We start from the raw sequence: 13,093 nt of genomic DNA, 5'->3' as shown, positions 1-13,093 counted from the left end.
CTGTGATTGTCTGATCAAGTTTTAAAGGAACAATTCACCTAAAAAAAAAGAAAATTCACGTCGATGGAAAATCAGGTGACGTTTCGTAGTCCAACAAACATTTCTGGAGCGGTGCCCTGCATTTTGAACAATGCAGCTCTTTCATATCTGCATGGATCAGGAAGACTTTTTTGTTATTCATTTAGCTTTAGCCTCAGTCTTTTAGATCATATTAAGATATGTTTGGTCTTGTTTTAGAACAATCCAACTGGGAACATTAAAAAAGTCAGACAGTGTTTTCAACCAATTAATGGAGATAACGTTAGCTTACGTAGCTAGAAATATCTGATCAAACCAAGTGCTGTCATTTAAGCAAAATCTGTGGCTGGCAGGAAGACTTTTTTCCCGTAGGCTTAAATAGTGAAAGAAGCGTCCGTAAAATGGTGGATACATTTTTTGTTGAGCTTCACAACCCTGAGAAACGACTTGTTTGACTATTATAATTTGAACCATTAGGTATAATTGGGAAAGTCTGGAAGAGCCGCTGGATTAAATTATTTTATTGTTATTCATTTTAGCCTTGAAAGGAAAGGAAAGGAAAGGAAAGGAAAGGAAAACAAGAAAGAGGAAACAAGAGGAAAGGAAATGAGATAAAAGGAAAGGAAAGGAAAGGAAAGGAAAGCGTTAAGTTAGCCAGCTCAGTTGGCAGAAAATCTCTAGTCCAACACTGTGTCCAGATTTAGTGTAACGTCCTTGTCGGCGGCTGAGAGAAATGAGAAGGTCTAATCTTTCTTGTCACGTTACAGTCCGCCCACACATGATCCTCTAAAACACTATAAAAGTGTCCCTATTCTCAAAATATTGTGACTTTATTTTATCTCAGTCATTTGTTTCCTCTACTCCTTCATACCAAGTGTCCCAACAAAGATTTATCAAAAAAGTTTGATTAAAACCTCCAGCAGACTTTTAGAAAAGGGAGAATAGGCTTGTTCAAATTCTGTCTGTGTGCATTCTGGTTTATTTCCTCCGTGTTTTTATTGTTGTTGACAGTTAAAAAAAAAAAAGTATTTTTGCACGGAAACCGCAGAAGACTCGAGCTCCATGTCGGCTTTCCATTTTTAGATGATTTTCTGACTGACTGTTTCCTTTTGCTTCCCACAGTCCTGCTTTTATAGTTTGTGTCTCTGTGTTGTTCACTTCCGTTTGGATGTGGTTTGAATTTCTATTTATACTTTTGTGCGGTATTTTACTGAAAAACATCAGAAAAGTAACGACAATAACATGGCCTTGGATGTGGTTTTGTGTAAGTGACTGAATGCCGTGTTCACGAGGACTTTTACTGTGTTTGGTTCGAATCAGGGAATTCATTAAAGCTTAAATCAACACATACCTGCAAATAAATGGAGTTAGCCCACTTTTATTTTCCCCACATGACTCTGGTTTGGGGAGCCGAGTGCGTGCTGGAGGGGCAGTTAATGAAAACTTAAAGCGTGAGCGTTGGGAGATGTTTATCAGCCTGTTGACCTCCGGGCTAATGAAGTCATGAGAGGTTCACTGGTTCCTGTTGTGAAGCAGGCCGTGATGGAAACGCAGCCGCCTCCACTAACGACTTTCTCACTATTTACTGATAACCGACGCACAGATAAGACACACAGATTTTTCCACATTTCCTACAACAACCAACCGGAGATAATGTTAGCTTGACTGGCTAACACTCAATCATGGGACATAAAAACCCAACAAAGTCTTTGTTGTTATATAATTAACCTTCAATTCTTAAAGGAAGAGTTTGACATTTTGGGAAACATGTAACTGTTTCTATAATTGTTGACAATTTCATTAACTAAAATCTCCTTATATCTGCTTCACATGAACACAAAGTGTGTTATAAAACATGTAATAATTGTTATTATCTGTGTTTTTATATTTATTTGAAATATTTCTCTTTCATTTCTAGTTGTCATCATTGTCATCAGTGTTTTCCTGCAATTCTTCCTGTGTTTGTTTATTTATAACATTTTTATTTCTATATTTATTTTTTATAAATGAATGTATGTATGTTGCTTTTATGTCTTTGATCAAACAATTATGCTGCTCATTATCATCATTGTGCAAATCTGATTTCCTTCAGGTGATCATAATAAATGAAGTTCAGATTGAAAACTGGCTCAGTGTGTTGCTTGTTTGTTTGTTTGTTTGTGAACCAATAAGAAGTTTTGAATATGTTTAATTTGATATTACATCAGGATTGATTGAACAAAATGGGACTGTTGGTCCTTGGCAGTCGTATGCACTCTACTGAGAGTAGATGTTTGTTTTACAAGCATCCAAAAACAAAATAATAAATCTAGTCTGAGATGAAGTTATCTTGGATAACAATATGCTCTTATATAGAAAGAAAACAAAAAAAGCTCTCTGACACCACAGATTTTTTTAATTAACAAAGAAAGTAATCAGTTTGAGTTAAATAGTGTCACTTCATTTCATAATTATAACTTTTTTTAACACCTAATTTGACTTTTTATCTCCCAGTTATGAATTTCCATCTCATATTAAGACTTTGCACAATTACACATTTTTATCCCACAATTACAACTTTTTATCATAGAATTATGACTTTTTAAATCATAATTATGACTTTTAGGCTCATGATTTTGAATCTCATAATTTGGCTTTTTATCTCATCATTATGAATTTTTATCTTATTTTATAACTTTTTTGGCGCATAATTACACTTTAGCTCATAATTTTTACGTTTTCTTTCATAATCTGACTTTTGAACTCATAGTTATGAGTTTTAATCTGATAATTTGACTTTTTATCTCATAATTACGACTATATATATATATATTCTTTAACTGGCATCATTGGGCTTCCATACATCCTGCCTCTCCTTCCCATAACTGAAACCCTGCATCAAACATCTACAGCATAACAGAAAAAACACTGACAGTGAACATTTGACCACTTTTACATCTCATACTTTAGGTAAGTTTTGGTAATGATAGTATGACTTGTAGTTTAGTTGTTTAACTATGATGTATCAGCGCTCTTTCCTCTGGATCTGAGCAGTTAAGTCTAATCCTGCTGTGTTCACAGGCACTCATCAGCTGTTTCTACTCGACTGATCGACTTCACAGGAAAAACAACAGACGTGACTGGAATCAGAAACTGAAGCATCCTGTTTCCTTCTTGTGCTGCTATTTTTATAAAGTTAAACAACAACAAAAACAAGAAAACTCAAGATAAACCAAATTATTGCACCTGTTAACGAAACAAACTGCAGCTGCAGAGTCTCATGTTTAAAATAACATTAAAATTTACTTTAAGGATACTTCTTATGTGATTAATTTGTGTTGTTTTTCGCTTATTCAGTTCCTAATTTAACCATTTTTTAATTTTATTTTTGGAATATATTTCTCCTGGTTTGTGTTTTATGCTTCAAAAGACACAGAATCTAAAATTATCCTCTTTCCTGCTCGGAAACTGCGTGTATCTTGTGGTGTGAGTGGAAATATCCAATTAACTGTGTGGGTTAATTACACTCATGAATAATCCATTAACAGCGCCCCCCCGCGGGAAAGGCGCCCTCTGATTGGTCAGTCCCGGCCGGGCATGATAGAAATACCAGGTGCGGAGTGATGCGGCAGGACAGGCAGGACCACCGGGACGACTGAAGACCTGAACCAGAGCCACCTCATCCATCCATCCTCCGCACCCCGAGAACACATCATGCTGCCCGGCTCCGCTCTGCTGCTGCTCCTCGGCCTCAGCGCCGCCGCCTGCTTCGAGATGCTCCCGGAGGAAGCTGCTCCCCGCCGGGCACGATTCTCCGCAAACAGCCCGAGTGAGTCCCGGTTCTGTTCCGAGTCCGGTTTATTGTTCTGAGTCCGGTTTATTGTTTGAGTCTGGTTTACAGGAAAACTTCAGTTTGTTTCTCTTTGTTTCTTCTTGTGGTTTGGCTCAAGTAATGTCATTTACAAACAAAACTTCCTAACAGTTCATACAAGTGCGCCTGAGACTCTATGGAGGACTGAAACTGCCAAAATCAAAAAATAATGCAGTACATAAATTGTTCAATATGTTAATTATAATGCCGATAAATACAATTAAAAATACATTTACGTATTATTTTTTATATACATACAGCATTGTATTTATTCATTTATTCACTTTGTGATTTTTTACGTTCTGTGTTATTTGCCCTTTTTGCATTATCCCCCTATTTATTTCGACGGACATTTTTATTTCTGTATTTTCTTTTTATATTTCTTTATTCATTTCTGCTTCAGAAGACAAATTATCCAACATCATTTCATATTATTTATTAATAGCTTTAAAAATGAATAATTGAATAAATAAATGGCAAAGTTAAAAAAAAATGGTACAACAGTAAATAAATACAGAAGCAAATGCAAAAAGCAAAAACAGAAATGTGATATATATCTCATTTTATAAATTACTTTATAAACTATTTTTTGGTGCATTTAAAGGCATATTAATGAATTTATTGAGCCATTTCTTTATTTCTTTTTTATTTAAGCCATTTTAGTCCATATTCAGCTTCACAAATGTGACGAGTTGCTGTTTTTCCCTCGAATTATTTTGATAATTCTTTTAATTTAAATGGTTTTGATATTTTGACTGTTGCTTAATGAAGGTGTCACAATCAATCAATCGATTAATGGAGAAAATAATCGACGATGTGAATATGAATCAGCTGCAGTCCCGTACTAAATACTGTGTGTGCGTCTGTTTGCAGCTGATGTGGCCAGATGTTTGAACGGAGCTGTTGCCGTGGGCTGCGGTTTCTTCTCCTGTCTGGAAAACTCGACCTGCGACACCGACGGGATGCATGAAATCTGTGAACTCTTCCTCCACACTGCTGCTACCTTCAACACGGAGGTGGGTCTGTCAGTCTGTCTGTCCATCACACCATCCACCTGTCTGTCTGTCTGCCTGTCTCACCTGTGTGTGTGTGTGTGTGTGTGTGTGTGTGTGTGTGTGTGTGTGTTGCTCTCCAGGGTAAAACCTTTGTGAAGAAAAGTCTGCACTGCATCTCTCAGGGAATCTCAGCAAAGGTTTTCCAGACTATCCGCCGCTGCAACATCTTCCAGAGGATGATCGCCGAGGTTTGTGAACTCCGACTCTCACTGACGCCGACGACGCTCCTCTCTGATCGTCACTCGCTGAGTTTTTTTTTCTGTCTTGTCAAAAGGTACAAGAAGAGTGTTACACCAGCCTCGACATCTGCACTGTGGCTCGAACCAATCCCGATGCCATCGGAGAGGTGGTGCAGGTGCCGACTCACTTCCCCAACAGGTCAGGACACACACACCTGTCTCACACACCGCAGTCTTAATAATATGTGAATTTAAAGAGACTACAGCCCCGGTTGAAGCTCTGTGAGGCTGTAGTTTGACTAACACAGCTAACATCAGCATGCTAAGATGAGGAACATATCGGCACCACAATCCATCAGGAGGACTGTGACACACTTTGTTTTTATTGCTTAACATTCCCTCTAAACATCAAAATAATAAATAATTTCACAATAAAAGCACCGTTAAGAAGAAATAAACTAAAGGAAATACGGCAGCTTTCATGAACGAAGGCAGATTTGGGTGCGGTAGTAATAGTAGTGTACAACCTGTCCACTGAAGCGCAAGTGCAGAGCTTCACAACTCTTATAAATGCTGTCTCGGTGGACTCAAAGTTCCCTGTTCTGTCCTGTTGTCCAGGTACTACAGCACTCTCCTGCAGGCGCTGCAGGCCTGCGACGAGCAGACGGTGGCGGCGGTGAGGGCCGGCCTCGTGGCCCGGTTAGGCCCCGACATGGAGACCTTCCTCCAGCTGGTCCAGAACAAACCCTGCGCCACCGGCTCCAGCTCCGGCGCTTTCAACAACCCGTCCAGCTGGAGGAACATGCCCGTGTTCAACATCCAGCCCGGCTTCAGAGGCCGAGACCCCACCCACCTGTTCGCCAGGAAGAGATCCGTGGACGACGTGGAGGGAGGGATTAAAGCTGAGAACTAGATAACACACAAAAACACTGTATGCACACTGAAACCTGCAGCTTTCTCCTCAGATTGTTTCACAATGATTACCTTTTATGCCAAGAGCTTTAGACGGTGATTCGGGGTGATAAATATTATGTTATGATATTATTATTGTTATTATTTAGGGTGATTTGCTTAGTCCCCCTTTCCTGAGAAACACGTGTTACAGACATTGAAAAAAGAGGCCTATTATACAGTGATTATGATATTTATTTTCTTAAACAAGTTAATTTATGAGGCTGTCATATTTAATGTAGAGAAGAAAAGAGGCTGCGGAGGTCAGACGATGCTCTCATGCTGGTCGTGGAGCTCTTCGTGACTCCTGCGAGGAGCCTGAGACCACTTTATTAGACAAAGTTGTATTTTTAAATGAGACGCTGTGTGATGTAAAAACCTGAGATGGTGACAAAAGTCTGGACGTTGTGTTAGAAATAAATGATGATACATGATTGATTTTGGCTCGTGTGATTTTCTTTCACTGATCAGAACCTGTTATTAATCTAAGACGATGCTGATGATGTTCAACTTTACTTGTATAGTTTGTAGAAGAGCCACCAGGTGGCGTTAACAGATATAAAAACATACATGAACAGCTGATGTCTTTTCTAGCAGCACAACATTACTCCTGTGTCTGAACAGCAATGGTGGAAAGTAACTAATTACCAGTGATTAATATATTTACTCAAGTAGTGGCGTACTTTACTTTACAACTTTATACTTCTACTCTCCTACATCTCAGAGGCAAATATTGTACTTTTCATCCCACTGCATTTATCTGAAAGCTTTAGTAACTAGTGATGGAAGGTAACTAAGTACATTTACTCAAGTACTGTACTCTGGTAAACGACAGTTGTGAGGTATTTGTACTTTACATGTGTATTTGCATCTTCTGCTACTTTATACTTCCACTCCACTACATTTTGGCGTTGTACTTTTTATTTACTGCATTTATTTGATAACTTTAGTTACTAGTTACTTTGCAGATTACATGTTGCATCAGAGCCAAAGCAGCACATTTTGTTTGCAATTGACAGAAAGAAAAAAAAAGAAAAACACTGATTATGATAATCAGGCTAGCAATAAGCGGACCCATAGTATACAGTATACAGTATACAGTACCTACAAGTAAATATATGTATAATTTACTTGTACTTATACTTTTGATACTTGATGGGTGAGTAATATTTTTACATGATATCTTTACTTTTATGCAAGTCTGACTTTTGAATCCTTTTTTCTACATTTACTCAAGTACTATAGTTAAGACAAGTTTCAAGGTACTCCTACCTCAGTATTTAACAACAGAGGGAAATATTGTTATTTTTACTTTGTTTTTGCTCGGGACCTCTTGTTTAGTCTGGTTTGCTTTCTTGTCTATGAGTTCCAGTTGTTCTCAGTTTCACCATGTTCATACTGTTTTGTAGTTAGGGGCTTCTGGAGACTTGGATTACGTCGAACAAGCTGTATTGAGACATTTTCTGTTTGTTTTTTCCCCCTCTTCTTCAGTTAATAAGGAGAATGCTGCAGCGCTGTTTTGCTGTGAAGCTCCAGAAATGTTTTGTGGACAACAAAACTTCACCTGACTTTCCATCAGCATGGAGGTGAGTTGATAACCAGACTAGTTGACACATGAGGATGACTTCTGCCCAGATACAACCTGTTGACTAGAAGAAAAAGCCCTCCCCAACTCCTTGTAGTATCTGTGAGACAGACATAAACAGGTGTTGACATTTTCATGGAAGTGTGGGTCGAGTCAAGAAAAGCAGATTTTTTACATGCATTTTTTTTAAAGATAAGATCAGCACATCACCCTAAAAATGTGTTGTTTTTTATCATGTGGTTTGTTTTCCTTACCACTCTCACCACGTCAAATGTCAAAGCTCAATACAGGACTTATTTGATCCCTGATCAGTTGTGTGAAAACCAGACTGAACACTTTGAACTTTCCTCTCTGCCTCCTACAGACAGACTCTTGACACCGGATACAGGCGACCAGCACAACATTATATTTAGACCTGGCAAGAAAAAATAAGAGGAGGCAATAACTTCATGTAGCTGCATTTTTTAACAGCTCAAAGTCGTCACAGGTTGAAACTATTCAACTCAGATTAACTTATTTACTGCATGTCAAACGCAAGGGTTCAGCCGGTGTGAACAGATGACAAAATAACCTCCCAACATGTTGCAAATGCTTCACATGAAACACAGGAAGACCAGTTTTCTATTTCAAGATAACGCTGAGCATGAAAAGTCAACTCAAGCACGCTTGCTTAGGATGTGATCAACAGAGCAGCTCTGAGTCGTGTTGAGAGGCTTAAGAGGAATTCATCAAGATATAACGACAATGGATACTGTGACAGAAGGTTCGGCCGTGCCAGACGTGGACGCCGAGATGACGGCGTTGACACCTGAAGATACTGAACAAAACCTGGAGGCCAGCGATGAAGTGGAGCACCTTCGAAACAGGTAGAGCTCAGCGTAGAGGCCAATGTTTTCTGTGTGATGAGGTCTAGTTTGTAGATTTCATAAAAAGTAGAGTGAACTTTTCATCTTCAACAAGCCGCCCAGATGCAATAGTTTTATGTTACAGTCATAAATTGGATTCATTCCCATATTAAACTGTCAGTGGATGAAATTCCCTCTGAGCCACCAAGTTTGTTTACCTTCATGCAGGTTTTCTGAAAGTGTTTTAGAGAGATCATGATCAACTTCATGATCATTTTGTACGATGTAGTTTTGGTGCTATTGAATTCTTCTGCTTGATACTGATAGGTGTTTCTATTATTTTGTCCACCCCACGGGCGCCTCTCTTTGTAATGCCACGCAGCAGTTCAACCGCAGCACAAAGTACACTTACGACACGTCTCCTAAACGGTTTAAAGGAACAGTTCACCCAAAAAAGAAAATTCAGTCGTTTTGTTCAGAAGGTGTTTTACTAAGGAGGATCAGAACGTACAGAAATAAATAAATGTGGATTATATAAATAAATATGCCATTAAAAGCAACAAAAATAACATTTAAAATAAATGTAGATCAATATATTTAATTTAAAATGTGACATAAAATTGATTAACGGCCCCTTAATTTGCAATTTGAAGCAGAAATGCGTAAAGAAAAGTAAAATAAAAATTCAGGAATAAGGGATCCGGCTACTAAGGGGCGATTACCGACAAGTTTGATCAGGATAAGAACACAAAAACATTCCTGCATGTGGCCAAATGTCATAAATGCTGGAAACAAACAGTTAAATTTAAAAAAAAAGATTAAATAACAGCTTAAATGTGCTTCTGAGGGCTGGAATCAAGACAGATGTATGTATTTTTGTCCCACTTTCATTTTGTTTCTCCTTCGCTGTGCCTTCAGTTTACGTGAGGCCGTCCACGACGACAACGTGCGGCCTAAGATGCAGTGCCTGATGATGGACTCCTCCTTCTCCATGGTGACGATGCAAGGCGAGGACAGCGGGATTGCGTGGGAGACGACTCCTAGTCGATGCAACACACCCTGGGCATCTGAGCCTGGAAACTCCACCGTGGAACTCGGATCTCCGGTTGCAGTCCGGCCAGCAACACCTGGGTCTGTTCCAGCAGGAAAGATTATCTTCGTCATGGACGAGGAGCTGATTTCAAGACGGAAGAAAACTAAAGTGAAGAGCAAACCAGTCCTGGCTCAGAGTTCTGAGAACGTCTCAGGAAGGCCGGAGTTAGTCGAAGTCTCACAGCCAAACGTGAAAAATGAAGAAGGAGATGAAGAAGAAGCGAACGATCTGCTGGAAGATAAAGAGCAACTGCTGTTCAGTTTAGTGTCTGAGGGCTCTGAAATCCTCAACATTGTTGTTCCACCAAAACTGGCGACTGTTGACGAAGAGGAAAGCAAGGAAATGGTGGACAACCTTTCATATCTTGAGGACAGCCTTGTTCCTAAAGTGACTCAAGAGACGCTTGACTACGAACTGGTCTTTCCAACAACAGGATTAGCTGCAGCAGGAAGTGACCAAGTCAAGCCTTCACCTTTGAGTGTGATGGATCCACCAGGAGCTCCAGTGGCGAGACCTCCAGGTAGAGCAGCTCCTGGCAATGTGGACTACTTTGAGGCGTTCACCCTGATTGATGCGCAAGCTCCAGGAAGTCCTGCTGTGATCGTGCAGGGGCAGGGAGAAGAAGGAGCTGAGGGTACAACTGAGAGCCAGGACATCGAGAAACCTGCGCAAACTCAAGACAACACCACAACAACAACGACAACTGTGGATAACGACAAGTCAGACACAATCAGTTTAGAGGAAATCACCAGTGAGCTTCTCGATGAAGTCTTCTACGGTGGTACAGAAGACTACCTGAAAAGTCAGGAAGGTGGAGTGGCTGAAGGTGCACGCTCGAGGCTTCCTTCAAAACCGAGCGGTTCGACTTTGTTTGGAAGCCAAGAGGAGATCCTGACTCCGATCTTTCTCCCAAAAGGACCTCCCAAAATCATTGACCCCATTTTGCTGGAGGAGCCCAAAGCCATGGCGTTCCTTTACACGGACCTGTACGAGGAGGCAATCGGCAGTCGTAAAAAAGAAGAAGATACGGAGAGTCTGACCTCTGAGAAATCTTTCCACAGCAGGCATTCAGACCGCGAGGCCAGGGGGTATTTAGAGAAATACGTCCTCATAGATGAGACTCCCGTGGTGGAAATGGAAGCAACTGAAAGAGGAAAATGCCAAAAAGAAGAAGGTCCTCGAGTGTTGACTCAAGATCTGTATGATTTTGGCGACATGGTGTCCAAGCCTGACAAAAGTGAGATCCCAAATTCAGAGGAGGAAGTCACAGACTTCCTCAGATCCAGCGCCAATTCTTCTCCATGTGAATTAGAGCCTTTCGTTCGCTCGTTCGAAGAGGACGAAACCCAATCAGCGACAAAGAGTAAAAGCACAAAAAAGAAAAGTGTTTCCATCAAGGTTGAAAAAGTCGCTGAAATCCCAGTCGATCCCCTCGGCATCTCAAGCTTCGAGTTTCCCCCAGACGAACTTGACTGGGAAACTACAGATGATCATCCAACAGTTCAGGATGAGAAACACAGGCATGGAGATCAAGACTTGTGGAAACAAGACGTTGAGGAACAAAAGCCAGTCGCCCCTCCAAGAAAAAAGGCGACATCCTCTCCTAAGGCATGCCTGGACCTCACGCCTCTGACTCCGGTTGACGTTGCTCTACAGGAAGAAGAAGAGGCTGGTGGGAAGGAGCAGAGGGAGGAGGAGAAAGAGAAGGCATCTCCTGCAGAGACGGCCGACGAGGGAGATGGAGACGGAGAGGAAACGACTGCTCTGCCCGAGAGTGTGTTGGCTGCACAAACTGAAAGTGTAGAAGTCAACAGCGAAATAACTGTCACAAACACAAAACCAGATACAGCTGAGGGGAAAGACACTAAAACAGTAGAAGAAGAGAAAACAAGTGAGACTGAGGCAGCTTCAAAACAAACTGAACCAGCGGAGGCAGATGTTCAGTCAGCAGATTTGGGTAAAACAGATCCAGAGAAACCAGAAGACAGTTCAGCTGTCTCCCCGACTGAACCAGCAAAAGATAAAGGACACTGTATAATACTTTAAATGAGTTACAGTATTTTTAGCAAGTTTAATGTCAAGTGCCTTAATCGTGTGTTATTCAAGGTCTTAAAATCACAATAGAGTCTGATGTATATCTCAGTCTAGTTTTTATAATTTGTTCCCATTTTTACCTGCCTGTACTCAGACTGCATGCATTCAAAAATCACACTGATCAGATATCCAGAGGACATTTTCCTTTGTTTCTCCAGGTTAACCCTCAAAGATCTTTTTTCCATATGCTTCCAACACTCATGGAAAGCTGAGTCATTTGGCTTTTCAGTGGTATCACACGTGTTGTTTGGCCATCCAGGGGCTCCGTAGTGATCATGCCATTGCGTGCTCTTTGACATTGATCCAAAGAAACCCACGTAGTTTCTCCTGCGCCGTCAGGCAATGGTTGCAGCTACATTTGTTGTTTGTGTTTAATGGATAAATATATTTCTATATTTCGCTGTCATGGTTTAATACATTTCCTATTTACCCACTCTAATAAATAGCTTTATCGTGTTAAGGTTAAGGTTGAAAGTTAAGGTCCTCCTGAATCAGATGAACTTGATGCTGATTGACAGAACAGGTTGGGAAAAACAAAATAAATACAAGAGAGTCAGACGCCCCCAAAAATGTGTTCTTTGTCTTTGAGGGTTAACCCAATCTCTCCGGTGTAGACGCTTGGCTGTTGTGCATGAATCATATCGTGTTTGAAGGGTGAGGTTTGGGTCACCAGTGTGAATAAAAAGGGTTAGAGTGCATGTGTCTGTTTGTGCAACGTTAGGGTAGATCTTCAGCTATAAATAAGCCTCTCTGGCTGTCAACCTGACACCTCGACTCTGAACCAGAAGTCTCTGTACCATGTTCTCTCTTGTAAACAGCCCAAAAAGGTGTGTATGATATCTGCAAACATGTGCATGTGTTCCTTATATGTTTCCTAAAACCGCCATTACTACAATTTATGCTATATTAACAAATTGTAAATGTGTGTAAGTGCTCCTAAAGCATCCACACCAAATATCAGGCAGAAAACACAGATTTATAAGGAGCTGTTTTTAGGCTGGACAGTGCAGTATTTATCCTAAACTAGAGCCTTAACGATATATTGGTTGGCCTATCACAGTTAAATCACTATCGGTGTGTACATTGTCTGATATGCACCGATATGAAAACTTATTTTAGAGATTATAATGCCAAAAAAGATGCTTGGGGAAATATTGTTATTCTAAAATTCCCAGTGAAGTTCACTATTCCAGTGCACTGATGTCATTTTAGGAGAAGTTTATCGTTAAACTGTAAAATATCCTGTCTCCGTCACCTCCGTCCGCTTGGGACCAGACCAGACTGGACCGGTGATACCAAATTGCACCACTAGATGTCACACGAGACTTAGCCACTCCCAAGAGGAACATTATGAGAGCCCACAAATGAGAGTAGCAGCACTGCAGTCCATCAGGGCAACTGTGAAAGTTTTCATTTCTCTCGA

The 13,093-nt window shown here is 40.4% G+C and overlaps 2 protein-coding genes across 2 annotated transcripts; both read left to right on the top strand.

Moving 5' to 3' along the window:
- The first annotated feature begins 3,634 nt into the window (after positions 1 to 3,634).
- Positions 3,635 to 6,469, top strand: LOC311274545 (stanniocalcin-like). The gene is made up of 5 exons (XM_084382306.1): positions 3,635 to 3,826; positions 4,742 to 4,884; positions 5,004 to 5,111; positions 5,198 to 5,301; positions 5,721 to 6,469. Exons 1-5 carry the CDS (start codon positions 3,712 to 3,714, stop codon positions 6,013 to 6,015), a joined length of 765 nt encoding a protein of 254 aa, XP_084238432.1. The 5' UTR covers positions 3,635 to 3,711; the 3' UTR covers positions 6,016 to 6,469.
- Positions 6,470 to 8,096: 1,627 nt separating this feature from the next.
- Positions 8,097 to 12,366, top strand: LOC311274535 (uncharacterized protein). The gene is made up of 2 exons (XM_084382285.1): positions 8,097 to 8,504; positions 9,402 to 12,366. Exons 1-2 carry the CDS (start codon positions 8,383 to 8,385, stop codon positions 11,620 to 11,622), a joined length of 2,343 nt encoding a protein of 780 aa, XP_084238411.1. The 5' UTR covers positions 8,097 to 8,382; the 3' UTR covers positions 11,623 to 12,366.
- The last annotated feature ends 727 nt before the right edge of the window (positions 12,367 to 13,093 follow it).

The sequence above is a fragment of the Pagrus pagrus genome (genome assembly GCF_965226575.1).
Source record: "Pagrus pagrus genome assembly, chromosome: 19".
NCBI classification, from domain to species: domain Eukaryota; kingdom Metazoa; phylum Chordata; class Actinopteri; order Spariformes; family Sparidae; genus Pagrus; species Pagrus pagrus.
The sequence above is the reverse complement of the archived record's forward strand: the minus strand, read 5'-3'. Positions and strand labels throughout refer to the sequence as shown.